The sequence below is a fragment of the Papilio xuthus genome, unplaced genomic scaffold (genome assembly GCF_000836235.2).
Source record: "Papilio xuthus unplaced genomic scaffold, Pxut_1.1 DF827789.1, whole genome shotgun sequence".
Taxonomy (NCBI): Eukaryota; Metazoa; Arthropoda; class Insecta; order Lepidoptera; family Papilionidae; genus Papilio; species Papilio xuthus.
The window spans coordinates 768689-788473 of NW_013530860.1; the positions used below are offsets into that span (position 1 = coordinate 768689).

A 19785-nucleotide genomic window follows, 5' to 3' on the forward strand; every position below is an offset into this window, starting at 1 on the left:
TGAATGCGCTCATGCGACCGTAGCGAGTCATTACGATACTTCGAGTGTTCCAAACAAACAAATATAAACCCTGGCGCACGGTCATAACGTTGCAATCTATCGATAGTGTTATCTTTGTCTTATGTTACGTGAGAGAGAGAGACGCGAAGCGAAAAAATGTATCCGCAAACGCAACGGTCCCGTTCGTTTTGACGTCGCGCGCGGCTGGCGATGTGATAAATATCTCGTTTCGGACAAATTACTTCAACGTATGTTTAATTCGAATAACCCTCTAATGCCCCAGTAGCTGGGCACTCCAATTACAACACGGTATCTATATCACAAGGGTTTATATTACGAAAAATGTTTTTCGACTTCCTTCTTTTTCTTGCATTGAGACTGTTGACGCATATCTGTGTTCATGTTCGTACCGACTGTACTGACAAACCTTTCACATGGATTCTCTCACAAAACAATTAGTATAGTCAATGGTTACGTCTCAAAACAAACTACTCAAGAGGTCTTACGTGAATAAATAATACATGCACTTCACAAGCTTTGACACACTATTAATAAAACAAACATTGGCTATTCGATTGTCTGAGAACGTTAGCTTCACATTGGGCTCATAGATATTCTACAGATCTCACGGAATTATGGATACGTTAACTCAAGGATTTATGGATTCATCATGGATTCACGTACTCACGGCTCACAAGCGCCGCTCGAGTTCGGCGAGCGTAAGATATTTATAGCCGCAGCAGGTGTGCTTGTAAGACGAAAAACATAAATTCGTATTCGATAAGATGAACAAAGCTTTACGTAATACGGAAACGAAAATTAGTACAACTTACAGTGCGTAAGAAATCAGCAATAGTAGCGTTGCATACAAACGCCATCAAGAATCATAAGCAAGATACGACCAATCCATCAAATTCTCTCAAAAAGACAAACTCTAATCAAGTGGCTTGCCAAGGCTCGTAGGAAGTTGGTTTAAGGAGGTTGTATGTAACTTGAATTATAAATGTGTATTGTCATTAGGTATACCATCAGCTTCATTGCGTTCTTTCTATAACCAATAACCATAATTCCAATAAGCCAAGTTTTTCTTATACCGAGCGTGTTTTATTATCTGGTCCGCCGCATATCTCCCGCGTCTGTCCCGGTACCGACAAAAACTACAACGACCTTATCACGGAACACGAACATCGACTTAGCCAGGGCCTATTTTTATTCTTTCGGTCGATGCTTTTAGCCATATCGGCGTCCCAACGTGATTTATAAGCCAGCGCTCGATTAACGGGTCGCCGGAAATCCATGTGAGTGGACGGGAACCTGCGAGACTCTAAAATATAGAAGATATTCGAAGCCCCATGTAATAGGGTTGTAAATATTAGTGTAGGAGAAGATAACAGACTTAAAAGGATTGTTTTAGAAGTGCTTGAAGATAAAGCAAAAGCTCTAACTGGAAATGTAGGACCACAACGTCGAATACAAATACATTAAGATACTAATCCTTTTAACAACTCGATCCATTTAGTAAATATAAATCTAAAAACAATATATGAAATCTTTTAAATCCTCTCTAACAATAGATACAGGATTCGTCAAGTGGATACTTTGAAACGGTCATGTCGACAGGTAGACGATGACTCAGCGCATTAAACAAACAACAGAACAAAATCAATCCTTAAAACAAACATTAAATCAAAGCTATAATAAAACAAACTGACTAGACCACTTAAAATATTTGCTTTACATAATGAAACAAAGAAATATGTCGAATTTTGAAATTAATCATTCTTGGAAGCTGATGTCGCTTTTTATGAAGAAATCATCATAATTAGTAATAAAGCAATCTTTTCCAGCCCTTGATGTTAACTTAGACTAATAAGATATGATTATACATTCATTATTATTCAAGCCTCCGAGTTGTTCTACCGCTTGACTACTTAAGTCTTATCGTCCTAATAATCCCGATTTCCAAATATGTGTTCAAAATTAATTTCTTGTGAATACTTGATCGTACTACTGCAATATTATGTATCGAGTCTAAATCTCTCATCAGGTTTAAAACTTTCGCTACGAAGAATAATGACTCAAAAATCTAAAAATCATTCCAAAGCAATTACTTTTCTATTTTGATACAAAAACAAAAATTTCAGGTAACATTTTTTTTTGTTGCTACACAAAAAAATCGGCGCCCCTTATTTGCCAATTGCAGGTAGACATACCTGAATGGAGAACAAAACAGCCATAGAGTCGGCTAATGCAGCGTGGGCGATGTCAATCAACTCATCCTACTTATTCCCGGAATAAACCCAACAAATGGGCTGGACGCGATAACGCAATACTGGCCGTTCGTCCTTACGCCCTTGTACCGTTCCTGATAACGGGAACCTTTTTCTTAATTGATTTTCCCTGTTCCGTAGCCTGTTTTATCGCCGAAGCGCATTAGATGATGCGCCCAGTTTATCAGACGGTGTATTCAACACTATACGTAATCTTTGAGAAGGATAATAAATGTTTTATTGGAGGTAGACCTTTGAAATTAGAGCGTGATAACGATGTTGATATTCAAACAAATATAAAATGCATCCCAATTTATGGTACCATAATAAAAGGAGACTGGGATTATAAAAAATCAATTTGTACGATCCACATTGTAGTAAAGACATATTTAAATCTTTTTGTTGCTTACAATGTTCATTGAGGAGAATGAGAAAGCTCCTTTAGCGACATTCTCTATAAAGATGTATGTACACTGACATTATTTCCGAAAACAAAAGTGCATCTGATGTGAAAGTACGTGGAATGCAGTGGCAGTTATCAGAGAGTGTTACAATCTACAGAGCTGCATCCGCTGGTATTGATAAAATAAACCGCAGTGTACTCAAATACTTGGGAAGTTGGTCTGCTGATTACGTAGAAATGGTATAATGTAACTCCTGTTTACAACTTTGTTTTTTATTGCATGTTCAAACTTGTTCATATAAATTGTTTAGAGTTTTATCTTATTGCAAAGCTATATGCTACTTATAGATCTTTATCATTACTCCACATTCTTTGCCTTTATATTTAGCTTATGTTGTTTATAACTTCCTTCCGATAAAGAGAGTTACGGTGTCATAAAATCCCATAAAGTTTGAGACTCTTTTCTTCGGAAAGGCCAATTTTAAGACGAACTAGATCGAGAGGAATAAGATCCCGAGCTATAAAAGTTTATGATAACATTATTCTGACTCAGAATCTCGAGTTTGCTTTAGTTTTGTGAATCACATCATGCAGACATTGTGTTCTCTTATATCAGTCACACACGTTAGGTAATGTTAGGACTTTACTGCATAACATATACAAATTTCTAACGTGTAATAAAACTGTACAGTGTGTCGGTTATGCCTACTATTATTATAACCGAAGTTCAGAGAATACATAACTACACTTATGTCACACGATTAAGACTTTTCTATATGTTAGGCATGTTGTTTAACAGTGGTAGAGCCCGCTTTAACATCTTCGCACGAATTGGCCCGGCTCGCCCGGTGAAATACCACGACCACACAGAAGAGAGGCGTCAAGTGGAAGCTATTCCGCGTGCAATCTGATGAATGGCGTCCCGGAGACCTAATTTAGTCCTCTTTCTCTTCCTACCGTTTTCCTTATAAGGAAAGAATAGGACGTGGAAGTGGACTTTCCGGATGCATGAAATATAATATATTTTATTTCTGTGCATCCTCTCCTCCGTCTATAGGCAACGGTCACTTCGCTATTTCAGCGATTTCAGATGGCCGCTCGCTCGTTTGCCACCTTATGATATAAAAAAAATGTAGGGTCAAAACTGTCTCGCGCAACCTGATTAGCTTGAATTATAACCGTCATGCAAGATCTAACGTGTGTATTCTACATTATATATTTCCGTTATTTGTTTTTGATTTTGGAACACAGGATGGCGAAATTTTGGCTACGATTCAAATGAAAATATTTTGGATCAATTATTTAACAATAGATAAAACAAACAATGAATGCTGAATACATCCTGTTTGAAATTACTAGACACTGTTTATAACATTTATTTCTGAAGCTATACTTTTATAAGCACTCAGATTTTTTTATTTAATCTGTAGACTAAAGAACACAAACTTATTTATTCTGTTACTTTTATTTTAAAGATTAAAATATCTCTTGAATTACTTTACATGCAGTGGAAATTGATTAATAAAATATCATTTTATAACGACAAATATTTTCGAACTCACTAGCTGTTGCCCGCGACTCCGACCGACCAGAAGTAAAAAAAAATAGCACACGTGTTCTTCCAGACCACCTATCTACCAGACTATCTACATCTATGCCAAATTTCTTCATCCGTTGAACCGTTCTAGAGATTTCTTCTAACAAACATCTATCCATCTAAACTTTCGCGTTTATTATATTACTAAGATTGCAGTTAAAACCGACTTCCACTATGTTTAAAATATGTAATCATAATCAGTTAAGTTAGAAGCAATATGATTGGTAATCTCCAGAGGCGTGTAAAAAAAGTAGCACTTGAGTAGAGCAGATGTTTGGGAGCAATTGAAAATAGTCACTTAACGACGACCTGGTAACAGATGTAGGGCCATAGCTTGTAGCTTATTAGAGTGGACTGAATAGTTATTTAGCTATTTTTAGATGTTTAATATTGCTCATTTAAACTAGACATACCAATATAGATACAGTGATATTTTCAACTAGAATTTACGTATCAAATATATCCAGTTTGAAACAGATTTATCAAATGAAACCAACTCAATACTAAATTTAGTTATGTTTATTTCGACTGTCATTGTCAGTCGTAATTAAAAAGTATGTTAAAATAATCAACTACTGGCTGTCGCCCGCGACTCCGTACGCGCAAATAAAAGAAAATGTTAATTAGTAACATTTGTGTTCTTCCAGATTATGTTCTACATCTGTGCATTTCAGCGAGATCTATGCAGCCGTTCCGGAGATGGTTTCAAACAAACATACATCTAAAACATTCCCATTTATAATATTAGTAAGATAAATGTTTGTCTATACTAATATTAACTTTACAGTTAATTTAATTAATTAGTTAGTTTAATTTTTACAAATTTACTTGTTACATTTTAAATTCCGCGCGGACGATTGCTTTTATAATATAAAAAAAAGGATTCATTGATTTAAATACCTAAATGCCATCGAAACAAATATCCTTGTACAGAAGCCAATTAATTAGCATAACAACGAGCCAATTCAAAAGCGACAGATTATAAAAACGAAGTGTACCAATATTATAAATGCAAACGAAAAGAGATAATAAAATTATATCGGTTGCTATTTTTAAAGAATCTTTAATTCAAGCGAGAATGTCTCGCGCAGACACGTTTTAATTACAATGAGTCTGGCGTACGATAAATATTCACAACTGTCGACATTTTAACTACTAACTATTGCTGTTTGAAAGTCATTCACCAATGTCTATAGAGAATTGACTTTACTATTGTTAGGAATCCGAAAATGTGCGAGTGTATTGACGCACCACAAGCCTTACTAAAATGTCATCGTTTATGTCCCCTCACTATTCATTGACACTGTACTTTGTAACGATAGCACGTCATTCGCGCCAAATGATTCTATCTAATAAATGTCTAAAACTATAAGCACCATAAAGCTCAAGGTCGCTTAAAGGGCATTAGAAGGGTGCAATGTTTGGAGAACTCGGAGTTTCTTTACGAAATCTGTTATTTTGCTATTTATTTTATAATCTAGCTGTCGTCCGCGACTCCGCCTGCGTGGAATTAAAAAACTAATTTGTAGCATATGTGTCCTTCCAGACTATGTTCTATATGTATTGAAAATTTCATCAAGATCTGTTGAGCCATTGTAACCCATCCATCTAATTCGCATTTATAATATTAGTAAGAAGTAAGATATGTTTGTATTATCCGTGACTTTGTCCGCATAAATATTTCTATACATTTTGTAACTTAGTTAATTATAATTAATTAATTTGTACGTTTTATTAACATCGTTTTTCTTGAAAATTCAAAACTAACAAACACTATTTTTTTTTTATGAATCAAGTTATTATTTGTTTAATCCGTAGTGTAATTTAATTTTCAATTTGTACAGTAAATTCTGTATTACTGGAAAGATTAGCCATCTTTGCGAAATCGAGGCCCAAGGCGCCGTCTTGTACTCCTCGTCCGGGTCAGGCAAGGGATTGATTGCATCTCCATTAAACAATGAAATGGTTTACCTTGAGGGTCTTAAGATCCTGATGTAATTAATTATACATTTAAATAGCCTTCGATTGTTTGGACTCTTCTCTCTAAAACATATTTTGAGGGTATTTTTGTTAAGCGTGCATTATCTTAAATGACAATTATTTTTATTATGTTGGTAAGAAACGAAATTCTTACCAACATTAAGCTGTTTTAAAACGTGGTCATGGCGCATGCAACTAAGCCGTAATATCAGGAGCTAAAGAACAGTATATTAGTTAAGTTTAATTAGTTACTGAAGTTCTGTTTATTCGACAGTCAAAATCGCAAATAATTCATTGAGATAAACTTTACACCAACTTAATTTATTACAAATATATTCCACTATTTCCCTTTTTCCATTCCCACGGTCACTTTTAATAACACCCACGCACTGTTTGTTTCTTTTTATTTTTGCCATAACATTAATAGCTGATATAAAAGAGTTATAACCGTTTCAACGATAACTGTTTTTTTTTTTAAACCATATTTTTAACACGTCCTATGCCACATAGATTTTTATTTTATTAAAGTAAACTTGCATCAATTTTTGTATTAAGTTAAAAAAAACTGTATACTTTTAATGATATAAATTAAACTGCGGGTAGGATATAAGGTGCTCTTCAATATTGATCGTGAAAATAAATTATTTTAGTGCTTATTCAATTTTACAATCTGCATCTATAAACGTAAAGTACGTTTTTATAAATCGATTTTTCTCTTGCTTTCAAAACCGTCAGTCAAATGACGCCATTCTCATAATTATTGATAAGGCATTACGAATCAATTTCGCATGCACGTACTGTCACTATTGTGGACATATACGGTCGTGTTTGTCCGGGTGTCAACATGCGGATACTGCAGGAGTCACCAACTCAAAGTTGCCGATTGATTAATATTTAAATTACGTGCAAAATTATATTCTTTGTTTATCCATTAAACGCTTTATAATGTTAAATTTTATTATGAATTTAAACAGCTCATTTTGTTTGAACCGTATTTATAGTATCGCTTACGAAAAAACATCTGAAAAGTAAATTTATTTTTAATTATTTACTATACTTTAATAGGACAAAAATAGTTTTAACATAGTTAATGAATTTTTAATTGAAGAGCTATAACCAAAAGTTTTTAACCCCTGGAATGTCACGATACGAATTTATAATCTATGGCAGTCTCCCAAAGTGGGAGATAACGCCCCCTTGTGGGCGCTGCAGGTCTCAAGTTGCGGGTTATAGTAAAAGTTTCGTTTAGAATTCTCCGTTAATATACATATATAGGTCACAATAATTAATTTAATTTGAAGTTATAGTGGTTTTAAAATATGTGAAATTATGGGGTCGCTTAAAATATTTATTCTCAAAATGGGCAGTAGACAAAATAAGATTGGGAACCACTGGTCTATGGTCTATGCAGTCACATTATATCATAAACCGTTTGGTCTCAACATATTAAATGCTATTGGCAAATCACTCAAATGTCTATATGTGTCACTAATAAATTATTTTTATATTTATAAACTCAATTTGCGTCAAATAGTTAAAAGTGATTCATGAAATATCTAGAACTTAACCTACATTCCAAGAGCGTCGGTGGCTCAGGGGTCAAGCACTTGACTTGCAATCTGCAGGTCCTGGGTTCGAATCCCGCCATGTACCATTGTGTTTTTCCATTTCCGATTTACATATGTACATTTATCCGACGTTCTTACGGTGAAGGAAAACATCGTGATGTAACCTGCACATATCTGTGAAGAAATTCAATGATATGTGTGAAGTCAACCAACCCGCACTTGGCCAGAGTGGTTGAATATGGCCTAATCACCCTTAATTTAGGGTAGACTTCGAGCGAGAGATTTTTTAATTTTTTTGCATTAAATATTAGCAGATTTTTTGTAAATTTACTAATATTTCTTTTACCATTCCAACTAAGCTGTATGTTTGTGCTAGGATATGGTTTACGACAATAGTCGAATGGCGGAATTCGAACCCCCGACCTCGTGATCGAAAATCCGTACCCTTAACCATTAGGCTATTGACGCTTGAAACAATTAAAATGCAACAATTAAAATGCGACTAGCCCTTTCATTTTAACAAATAAAAAGGAAACTAATAAAAACAACGCATTTGCAGTTCCTCTGACGTTACAAATATCTATGGGCGTCGATAATCTATTAACTCTAAAGGTCCTATAGCTCTAAAAAAGTAATTCATGGAATAATAATCGGGTATTTTATTCAAAATCCCAATATAACTAGTACAGTAGTGAGAAACAATTCTCCCACAAGATGGCGCGAGTGACGTCACAGCGTACATCGCGGCCGCGCACTGCTCGTAAAAAGGCCTTTAAAATATTTAGGAATGCAATAAAATTCTTAAGCAACAGTTGCCTTTAAGTGTTGAATAATTAATGCGAATCGTAGACGGCGATATACTGCGCTAGTTCGCGGTGACCACACTTTTTTAATAACAGACTAATTGCAGTATTAAGGAAAACCCTTAGTAAAGATTTAGTGCGAGAAATGTGTTAGTTAAAAGACAATTCAAAGACTATTTAGCAGAAATATACAATGAAAATTGTCGTACATCACAAGTAAAATTAACATTTCGAGAAGTTTTCGTCTAAAATGTCCTATTTTCTTCCAATATTTATATTTGTCGATATTATTAACTTACAGTAAACACGTTATTGCCCAATTCATTCGCTAATTTGTCTCCCCATGGAAAAATATGACGAGCACAATGTCGTTCAAAATTTCCAAAGTTGTAATACAAATATGAAAAAAGGCCTGTTGGAATTATAACTACGGTAATACGATATATTGAATTTACATTTTTGACAAGAAAATGATGTGATATGATAACATTGTTATAAAAATGTATTATCGATAAAAACATAATCTATGATTAACAAAACTTATATTAATACGGCAATTATTTCCGTGCAGTGGCGCTGGCGCCTCGCCTCCGCGCGAACAGATAAACAAGCACGACGTGGGCTGTCAGAGCGTTTGGCGCGCAAATATTATATTAGGCGAAATGCTTGTATTTGTAAAAATACGTACAAATGTATAGTATACGTTTTTAACACTTTTCATTTTAATCTAGCTTTGTATTATACTAATATTATAAATGCCAATGGATTGATGGTTGTTAGAAGGTATCTATCAAACAGCTGCATAGATCTTGCTGAAATTTGGCATAGATGTAGAACATATTCTGGAAGATCACATAGACAATTTTTTTTTAATTCCGCGCGGATGTCGCAGTCCACAGTTTAGGTTTAAATGTATTGTTTTTTCTTTATTTTATAAAGAACAAATGTTACTCACTTCTGCAAACAATATCCATTATGAGTACTAAGTACACCGTAAATTAAAATGTTTTAATATAAGATAAAAATATAAGAAAAAATAAAGATTTAAGAAACGATACGCGTTTGTTTTGGTACCTTTGTATTCTATACAAAAGAGCTAGGAATAACTTGAATAAAGGTTTAACGTCCTTTACGTCTTGATGCTTTGTCATACTATCTTATATTGTGTTATAAGACGATAAGAAAGCTTTTATTTTGGACATTTTATATGTTTCTTGTATATTTAAGTTAGTAGATAGTCATAAGGTTATGAGAACATTTTTATTCTTTAGTAAGGCAATGTCTCCTAATTCGGGTCGACCCATTGACACTAGACCTAAACAAACTCCCTCGTTTGTTAATTATTAACAGAGCAATGCGTGGGAGCGTCGAAATGCGATCTAACTACACCACAAATAAATGTAACTCCCACGTATTAAATGTTTCATTAGAAAAAGTATTAATAGCAAACTAATTTTATGAAGATACTAGCTGTCGCCAGCGACTTCGTCTTAATTAGCCTATGTTCCATGCTATGTTCTATATGTACGTCAAATTTCATCGAGATCCGTTCAGCTTTTCTGGAGATACCTTCAAATAAACATCCATCCACCATTTACATCGTTTATATATATAAAAGAAAGTCGTGTTAGTTACACTATTTATAACTCAAGAACGGCTTTACCGATATGGTTGTAAATTGGTGAGGAGGTAGCTTAGAGCCAGGAGACGGACATAGGATACTATTTATTCTTTTTTTTTTCGAATTTATGCCTTGAAGAGCTGCTTATTATTTAACTTATCTATTTATTTAGGTTTTTTAAATATCCACGCGGACGGAGTAGCGGGCGACAGTTTGTTTATAATATTAGTAATCTAATTAAGATTATTAAGACCATTTGTATATCGTATTCATATGTAGTAGTAGTAATTTAGTATCTTATAAATATGGGTTATAGAGCGTGTTCTAAAAAGCAGAAATCATAAATTGTTTGTTCAATGTTTTAAAAAAACAAATGCAATTGCTCGAAATACTGGACCACCCACGTTTGGGAATCAAAGCTATAAAACATTACACGGACGTTTAACATTTGAGTCAACTTCCTTGCCAACGAATCAAGAATGATCACAACGATAATTCACACGAAAACAGTAACGTTTTTTTTAACCACTCAACTTGCAACACTTGTCTGGAATCATTTGTAAATCATTCCTCATTTGTTTCGATCTTTAAAAATCTAAAAAAATTGACTTACATTTGAATCGAAAATATCCAATTACGAATATCTTATACATAAAATTCTCGTGTCACAATTTTCGTTCCCATACTCCTCTGAAACGGCTTGACCGATTCGCATAAAATTTTGTGAGCATATTAAATAGGTCTGAGAATCGGCCAATATCTATTTTTAATCCCGCGCAGACGAAGTCGCGGGCGACCGCTAGTGTTTAAAAAATAGAGGATGTTTAAAACCAATTTTTGTATTTTTAATCTAACTTTATAAGGCAAATGTCATTTTACATTCGATAGCCATTGGCATCCGAACAATGGATAATCGATGCCAACAGAAATCGATTGATATTCGAAACATGTTAATCGATTACTTATTCTACAATCGATATTCGTAAGACCAAGGACCATTGCTATGTGGCCATTATAAATCACAAGACCGCGTTTTACTGTCGTGTATGTTTCAATAGACATATATAATATTTAGAAATCTTTGAACATATATAGAAAGGACTGGAAAGATGCAGTTAAAGTACGTTAACCTTGTTAGAATAAATTGTCATTTTATATGTTATTTAAATGCAGGAACGATGCCAAGATAGAAATAATAAATACACATTTTAATAATGTAAATGTACTATTACATTTAAAACATATATAACAGTTTATTTTCACTAAGCCTACGCCATTTATAACAAAAATGCTTCAATAAAAGTAATCCGATTGAACAATTACTATATCTTACTAATATTATAAAAGCGAACGTTTAGATGGATGGACGGATGTTTGTTTCAGATTATCTCCAGAACGGCTGAACGGAGCTCGATTAAATTTGGCATACATATAGAACATAATCTGAAAGAACACATAGACTACTAACGAGTCGCGTTCGACAGCCAATCACAAATAAATAAACTGCTAAAGTTTTTATAAATATTTTCATTGTTAAAATACGAAGTTGCAGCATGCAAACAAAACATGAAAATAAATAAGCTCCGACATTTCCAAAGTTGGCATCGAATAGACGAGCCTGCTTACCATCGAAGTGTCAAAGTCACCTTCGACAAGCTATGCCTGTCGCATATATATGAGGTGTTTAACTGCAGTGTACTTCGTGACGGGATTCGCAAGGTCCTAGCCTAGCTGACTACTTTATGTTAATCTTATATTACAGACGCGGCATACTAGCGTATATATATTTGTATATAAACAGTTAATGTTTCTGAAACATGTCTAAATATAATAACACAAGCTGTCGCCCGCGACTTCGTTTGCGGTGAAATAATAAAGTTAATTAGTAGACTATGTGTTCTACATCTATAACAAATTTCAGCAAGATCCATGCGTCCGTTTTGAGATACCTTCTAACAAAAATCCATACATCCATCTAAACGTTCGCATTTATAATATAAGTAAGATTTCAATTGTGTCCATTTGTATGCTATATTGTATTAGAATACAATAAAAATATCCTAAGATCAGACAATGTCCATAATTTCCACGGTAACTGCAAATTCGTCCACCTAACACACATTGTATCAGACTTCAGTGACCCTGTGTTGTTCGAAGGGTCAGTCGTAATTGATTTTCTAATTGAAACCCATCAAAAAGTTTCACTACCGGACATCATTAACAATACAATATAGAATTCAAATTGCTAATTACAGTAGCAGCGATGCGTTAAGTCCACATTGTGTGACGGTCCGCGCTCGAATGACACCGCGACCGCAGCGCCGGCGCCACATTTCCGGCGGGTGGCGGAAGTTAGGTGCAACTGTCGTAACCAGCCCCTGTTTTACACCTATCAGCTTACATTGCAATTAGTACGGCGCCAATGGTTTATAATGGTCGTGTGATACAGATAAAATAAACAATGAACTCGCAATTCTAGAAACGTTTGACATTTTAATTGGCAACATTACTTAAAATAAATTGTTTATTGTGGGTATGAATTTTCTTTTTAAATATTTTTTTGGCGTACGCTTTAAAGAATGCCATAATTGAATGTTTCACGGTTATTTAGGCGTGGAAATTAAAACATCAGTTACGGACTCTGGTTCCGAAACATCAACATTCTTTACATAGTAGGTGTAGCATGTTTTAAGTTTTTTAAAAACAAACTCACGATTTTTTCACAACACAAGTGCAACAAAATTTGCAGTGTAAAATTTGTGACTAAATTATATTTGCTACTGGTCACATTATTGATTTTTAATTCATTGCCTTACGTATTTAGTCTGGAAGTTAATATTAAAACTAAAACTTTCCTAACAATAATATAAATGCCGTACAAAACATTGACCGTCTAAAAATGGACTAACAAATATCATTACTCAAAATAAAATTACCATAAAGTGCGTGTAGATAATTATCGTTCATGTGTTTACCAACTCATTTGAAAGTCATATTGTGGCGAGAACCGAAACGAGTTATCGTCTTTTACATTAAAAAAAAAACGCTATAGATCCAAAGGGAAATGCAAAATACACAATTGAGTACGTAGATAATATGTTTTAAGTTTAATGCAAATTAAATTTTACTAATATTATGCGAATGTTTGGATGAATGGATGTTTGTTAAAAGGTATCACCAGAACGGCTGCATGGATCACGCTGAATTGTGGTGTAGAACGTATTGTGTACACGTAGGTTAGTAAAAGTTTTTTTTTTAATTTTACGCGGCCGGTGTTGCAAGTGATAGCTATTTTACATATAAAATCACTTCATCCATTTTAAATCCTGAGAATTTCTTAACACTTTGTACAATTTTCAACAGTCATCATTCGAAGTGATTCGCGGAAAGATTTCGACCCGATTTGTTTTCTTAAAACAACTTCATGAGAGATGACGCATCTGCGTACATGTAAGCAGTGGGTATATGTAATATATAAAAATAGATAATCAATCGTGCGTCGAGAGTTTGAACAATGCATTATATTCGGACGAGATACCGAACCGTGGTAGAGCCCGCTTTAACATCTTCGCACGTATTGGCCCGGCTCGCCCGGTGAAATACCACGACCACACAGAAGACAGGCGTCAAGTGGAAGCTATTCCGCGTACAGTCTGTTGAGTATGCGTCCCGGAGGCCTAATTTAGTCCTCTTTCCCTTCCCACCTTTTTTATTATAAGGAAAGGATGGGAAGTGGAACTGGACTTTTCGGATGAGAGGATGCATGGAAAGGGAATATATTTTCTTTCTGTGCATCCTCTCCTCCGTCGTTTAAAGGTAGGCAACGCATATGCAATTGCGTATGTCTATGGGCAACGTTCACTTCGCTATATCAGCGATTTCAGGTGGCCGCTCGCTCGTTTGCCACCTTATGATGTAAAAAAAGAGAGAGCTATCGGAATGTATTGCGTGAACAAATCTTATTAATATAATAAATGCGAATGTTTGGATAGATAGATGTCTGATAGAAGGTGAAGAACGGCTGCATGGATCTCACTGAAATCGGCATAGATCATACTATGGAAGGAAACATAGACAACTTATTAAGTTTTTTATTTAATTGCGCGCGGAAAAAGTCGCTGTGGGCAGCTAGTACAAAATATTACAATGGTTTCCACGGTAGAAACATATGTTAATTTGGTATTTATATGGATGTTTTTGCAAATTTATTGCAAGTAATTTGTCACAATGATAATTAGTTAGCTAGTTTGAATACCGCAATCAAAATGAGGGTAGGTTGGAAATTTAAAAAATTCTGCGCATCTATACAAAGATCACTATTAAAATATCGTCTTTATAACCTCTGACTACCCCTATAATAAATATAGTCGTTGTATTTGCTTCACATATGGCTTTCATTAAGCAGGTGTATCTAGTATCAATCTAGTTTCCCCTTTATAATGAATCGCAACATAATGGTATGCTTGTTGGATATCCCCCAAGTTACCCTCCTCTCTATAACTACATTGAATTATAACACTTATGTACACGTTCTAAGGTTGGAAATGGTGTGAATGTTGTACACACCAGGATGGCGCCGTCTACAATTTTGGCGCCAGACAAGTATTTAACGGAGACACCCTTTAATTATTTTTATAAAAGATTAGCTTCCCCTGTACATGGGACCACGCTTTTAATGTCTTTACCGTCCCCATTTACTGTGAATATCCGTTAAATTTTATGATGTTTAACACATTCAATACTATAACGATTTTTAGGCGACTTGATTATTTTTTTTATTGGAAGATTTAATGGCACTGAAAGTGTTAACACTATAATATGTATCCACTAACTGTCGTCTGCGACTTCGTTCGCGTGGAATTACTAACTTAATAATAATTTCCTTTAGACTATGGTCTACATCTATGACAAACTTCAGCGTGATCTATGCAGTCGTTCTGGAGACACCTAACATCCATGCATCCCATATCCCATACATTCGCATTTATGATATTAGTAAGATAGTTTTAGACATTATTAGTTATAATACTTTGGCGCGAAAGGCTTTCGTTACAAAGTCACGTGGCAAAATGATTAGTGAGGGGACATAAACATCGACATTTTAGTAAGACTAGTGTTGCGTCAGTACAGACACAGTATCGGATTTTTTTCCTTACAATAGTAAGAAGTAAGAGAATTAACATATCTTGAAAAACGCATACAAAGTAGACATCAAAATTTGTTCATTACAGTTATTCTTAGATTTAGCGAAAGAAAAAAGAAGTCTTGTCTACTTACACAGATCGATCATAAATCTATCGTATCGAGTTTTTGCCGCCACTTTAAGAATTCGTATAATGATGCCTCAAATTGATGGCGGGACGAATTCTAAATTGCATCTTTAATTTAACATAGAGATAGTTGTTTGGAATGCCGTCGGATTGCAAACGTTTAGAAAGATAAAGAATAAAAACTGTTAAGAAAAAATCCGCTTCAAGAGTCCACGAGGTTAAGTCGAAAATTACTTTTCGGTTGTTAATCAAATATTTGATATTTGCACAGTCTATCAAATATGCTAATTTACAACTTATAAACAAACTAACCTAAGTCTAAATACTCTATATGTACTCTATATTTGTGGTACATTTGACAACAAAACCAGGATAAGTAAAATATATTTTGTGACATTTATACTCTTAATATTTTAGTCAATATTTCTGTCCATCCATTACAATAGTAAAAGCTTGAACATAAATACAGCGTAACTGTTGAACACGTACGCAATTAAAAGCCAAGTCGCCATTGTTAGAGAAGTGGTGAAAGCGGATCCCGTTGGGTGCGCGTGAATCAGTTTATAGTGATTAAATACCCGTTTTACAATTTATCTTCATTTCAAAACAAATTTTAAAAAATACAAGAAAACAATTAAATTTCTTTCATAATCAATGTCATCGAAATGCATTTATCGAATATTTTATCAGTTAATCCGAAGGAATCGTCCGGTTTTAATATTTTAAGTGGATTAAACAAAGAGAATTTAGAATAAAAAGTATAAAAGGTAAAGTTAGTACAGATAATATCAGCGTCTAATGAGTTATGAACGCTATCTATCATAGTCCCGCTGGCTGAATGGACAGCTTACCTTTGCCTTGGGGTGTAGCGGGCGTTGTCTGTGACGTCACTGGCGCCCGACGTTTCGGCGCGCGACGCACACATGTTAATGTAATTTACGAATTGTTTCAATACTTATACGTTAAGTATAGTTAATATCGTTCAAAAAGTTATTAGAATGTTAAATAAAAAGAATAACGAACATTTTAATAATAATGATTCAGTATTACTTCAGAAGAATTTCGTATTTGATTCGTTATTCGCTATCCGAAGTAATACATTGTATATGGGTAACATGTGAGCTATTCTGGAACATTCTGTGAGTGATTTCAACAAATGTGCTAAGATTGTTAATCCAGTGTGTCATAGACTATGACGTCACAGGAAACTCAATATGGCGGTCGTTAAATGTTAACGATGCGTTTTTTTTCGTCTATCAAGTGCTTAATTTATACCTACATACTGGGTAAAAATATACCTAACACCTAAAAAGTTTTCACATTGTAAGAAAAAATAAAAGTGTCATACTTTAATGGTATTAATCAAATAATGCAAGTAACAGATAACAATAAGAACTAAAGACATTTTATCGATACGTTGTTTTCAGTTCAATGGCCAGGAATTCAGTGGAAGTACGTCAGTGGACGTCGTGAATTTGAGATCGTCATTGCCAACTGATAGGGGCGGCGCCGGCGGCTGCTTATCAGATCACGATACGCGATGGATTGGCCGGTGACATCACACAATCGATCGATACTAGACACGACCTGTCTGCTTGTCGCCATTTGCGTTTACAGAAAATAACGAAAAAAGAAAAACAATCGTTTACCCGGATTATACGTGTGTCAGACTTATGCTGAATCTTACGTTAGGAGGTAAAAAACCAACCTTTTCAACTATTGTAAGTAAAACAGTAATTTAGTAAATAAGTTATTAACTACTGAGCGGAGAACCATGCATGTTTGTATAACTACAAAACATTTTATATGGAGATATCAACATGCAAATCCAAACCAACAATGAATTTGTCGGAGTTCCTTAGTATCAAAAAAACCTCTAAAGATTTCTTTATTCCACTGCCATGACCCATTTATATTACCCAGTTAATTAAAAAACAAATCGCGTCATATACATAATAAAAACACTGGAATTATTTATCATATTTACAGAGTGAGTCATTAATAGGAAAGGTATTTAATCTTTGACTTAATCATTGCTAAATCAAGTGTATCTATAAATGTGATTTCCACTAACAAAAAACTAGTATTTTCGTGTTTCGATAACAAAAAGTAGAAACAGAAAAATAGTAGTAACATGATATGTATATTGACCGCCATATAACTGTATGTTTAGACTGCCGGCAGAATTATCTAAAAAATCTGCTAAATTTTATACTTTTTTTCTAAGTTATAGGACATTGCAAATTGTTCAAAATTGTACGAACCTAAAAAATTAAGAAGATTTTTCTATTAAATTACATAAAATAGCTGTAATTCTACTAATAAATCTTATTTAAAATGTACTAAAATCAAATCTTTGACCTTTGTACTTTGGCGTAACCCTATATCAAGCCAGTGACTGTAATCGAGCCGTGAAAAAAAGCATTACCAAATATGTGGTCGATTGTGATAAACTTTGAACTTACTAAATAACACGGACGATTTTTATACCACAAAAATCTTATCAAATTGTTCATTTAAAGCTGTTTTAAACATAAAGTAATTTAAACATATAATATTACGCGTTGAAAAATGAAGGTAAAATAAGTAGGTATCAGATATATAATTTTGGACTCTATAATTTGCATATAGGCAAATTCAAAACTAGCGGTATTCAGTCAGTCGTGGTTTACAAAAATTCATCGATTATCTTGTCAAAATAACATTGACTAGAACAAGCCTTTAAAATAATAAAGATCCATAAACAATACGACGAAAAATAATAAAGTCAAAAACACAATGGGCTTCTCATAAATAAATTCATAATGTTGTGAAGTTAATATTTGATTTAACATTAAGAGGTTAGGTTAATTATCATAAATTCATAAAACCGGTGGATCGTCTCATTATGGAATTGACAATACTTTTATGTTTACAATTCTAATGGCTTGATATGTATGTAAATATTTTAATACTAACCCATTAGACCAAGATCTGCTGATTCCGAAGATGTTTCATCGCTATATGCGACTGAAAACTGGTACAAAATTAGCACCAAACACAAACTAAAATTAACAAACGCCATTTCTTTGTCAATTAAAACTTGTTAAAAATTTATAACTTTACAAAATAGTTCTACATACATCACTAGTTTCAAGTCATCACAACACTAAATGTCACTTTTTTAACTTAATTATAATTTAATCACAATCTTCCTTTCCTACTTTTTTAAATGTCAGATTTTATTCATTGCAAAAACCAAATATCAATGTAAATGTTTATGAAAATATAAATAAACGAGCACGCGTTCAACGCGTTACGAACCAAACGACACAACCACTTTGCTCGAGTGACATAACTCAACTATTGGCTGATGTTAGAATTCAATGTGAGACAGAAACAGTGGCGAAGAGCGAGCAAGCGAATGACTTCTGTTTCTGTGTAGTGGTGCGCTTTTAGAATGCAATTTATATTTATCGACTATTTACGCATCTTTATTTTATGATTTGTTTATTTTTCAGTTTGTTTTTATGAAATTGTGTATATTCAATAAGGATCTGTGTTTGATTGAGACAATTGTAATGATTTAATTTAATTTTAATTTGTATAGTAGTACCTTTCGTATTTGCCAAAAATTTTAATTTAAAACTCGGCAATTGGTAACGATTTTTATTGATGCGTATAAACTATGTAAAATCTTCGATAAATGTAACAGCATCACTATAATAGAAAACACTGGGATCCAAAGAATGTAAACAAGATAATATCTATTTTAGCTCCTGGACTTAAGACACATTTTAGAATAAATTTTTTAAGTAATTCAAAATTTTAATACCATTTGGGAATGATTTTAGCGCGCTTCTCTATTGTTTTTACGATGGTACCGCAACTTTCTTCGAGGTGGCGTTTAATTATTTTAGTGCGGGTGCCAGAACGGGGATAGCTAATTGTTACTTTCAAATGTATTTATTTGGATACCGTCTACCTGAATAGATGAAAAGATAAAGCGTTTGAAATGTATTGAGCCATGCTTTGTTATATTCAAAGAACTATTGACATTCTAGATTATTTTGAAGTGAAAATATAACATAATAATTAAAAAAATAGCTGTCGCCCCCAACTTAATCCTCTTAGGCCCTATTTTGGAATGAATCATTTTCATCTACATATTTTTTAGTTAGGGAGTTACTTAGTAATGAAATCCGCAGATTCATACATCGATTGAATCTTTTGCTTATGCGTATATTTGACTACGGATCTCATAGAATATAAAAATGTTCATAGATTAAGTAAT

At 33.8% G+C, this 19785-nt stretch overlaps 1 protein-coding gene across 1 annotated transcript in view; it reads right to left on the reverse strand.

The window, feature by feature from the left end:
* The window catches only part of LOC106115497 (BMP and activin membrane-bound inhibitor homolog), a 66681-nt gene extending 47809 nt beyond the window's left edge, over positions 1-18872 (reverse strand). The window contains exon 1 of the mRNA XM_013308907.1: positions 18471-18872. Within this exon, the coding sequence (XP_013164361.1) occupies positions 18471-18576 (106 nt within the window). The 5' untranslated portion in view covers positions 18577-18872. The remainder of the gene's footprint in view (positions 1-18470) is intronic.
* Positions 18873-19785: the final 913 nt, after the last annotated feature.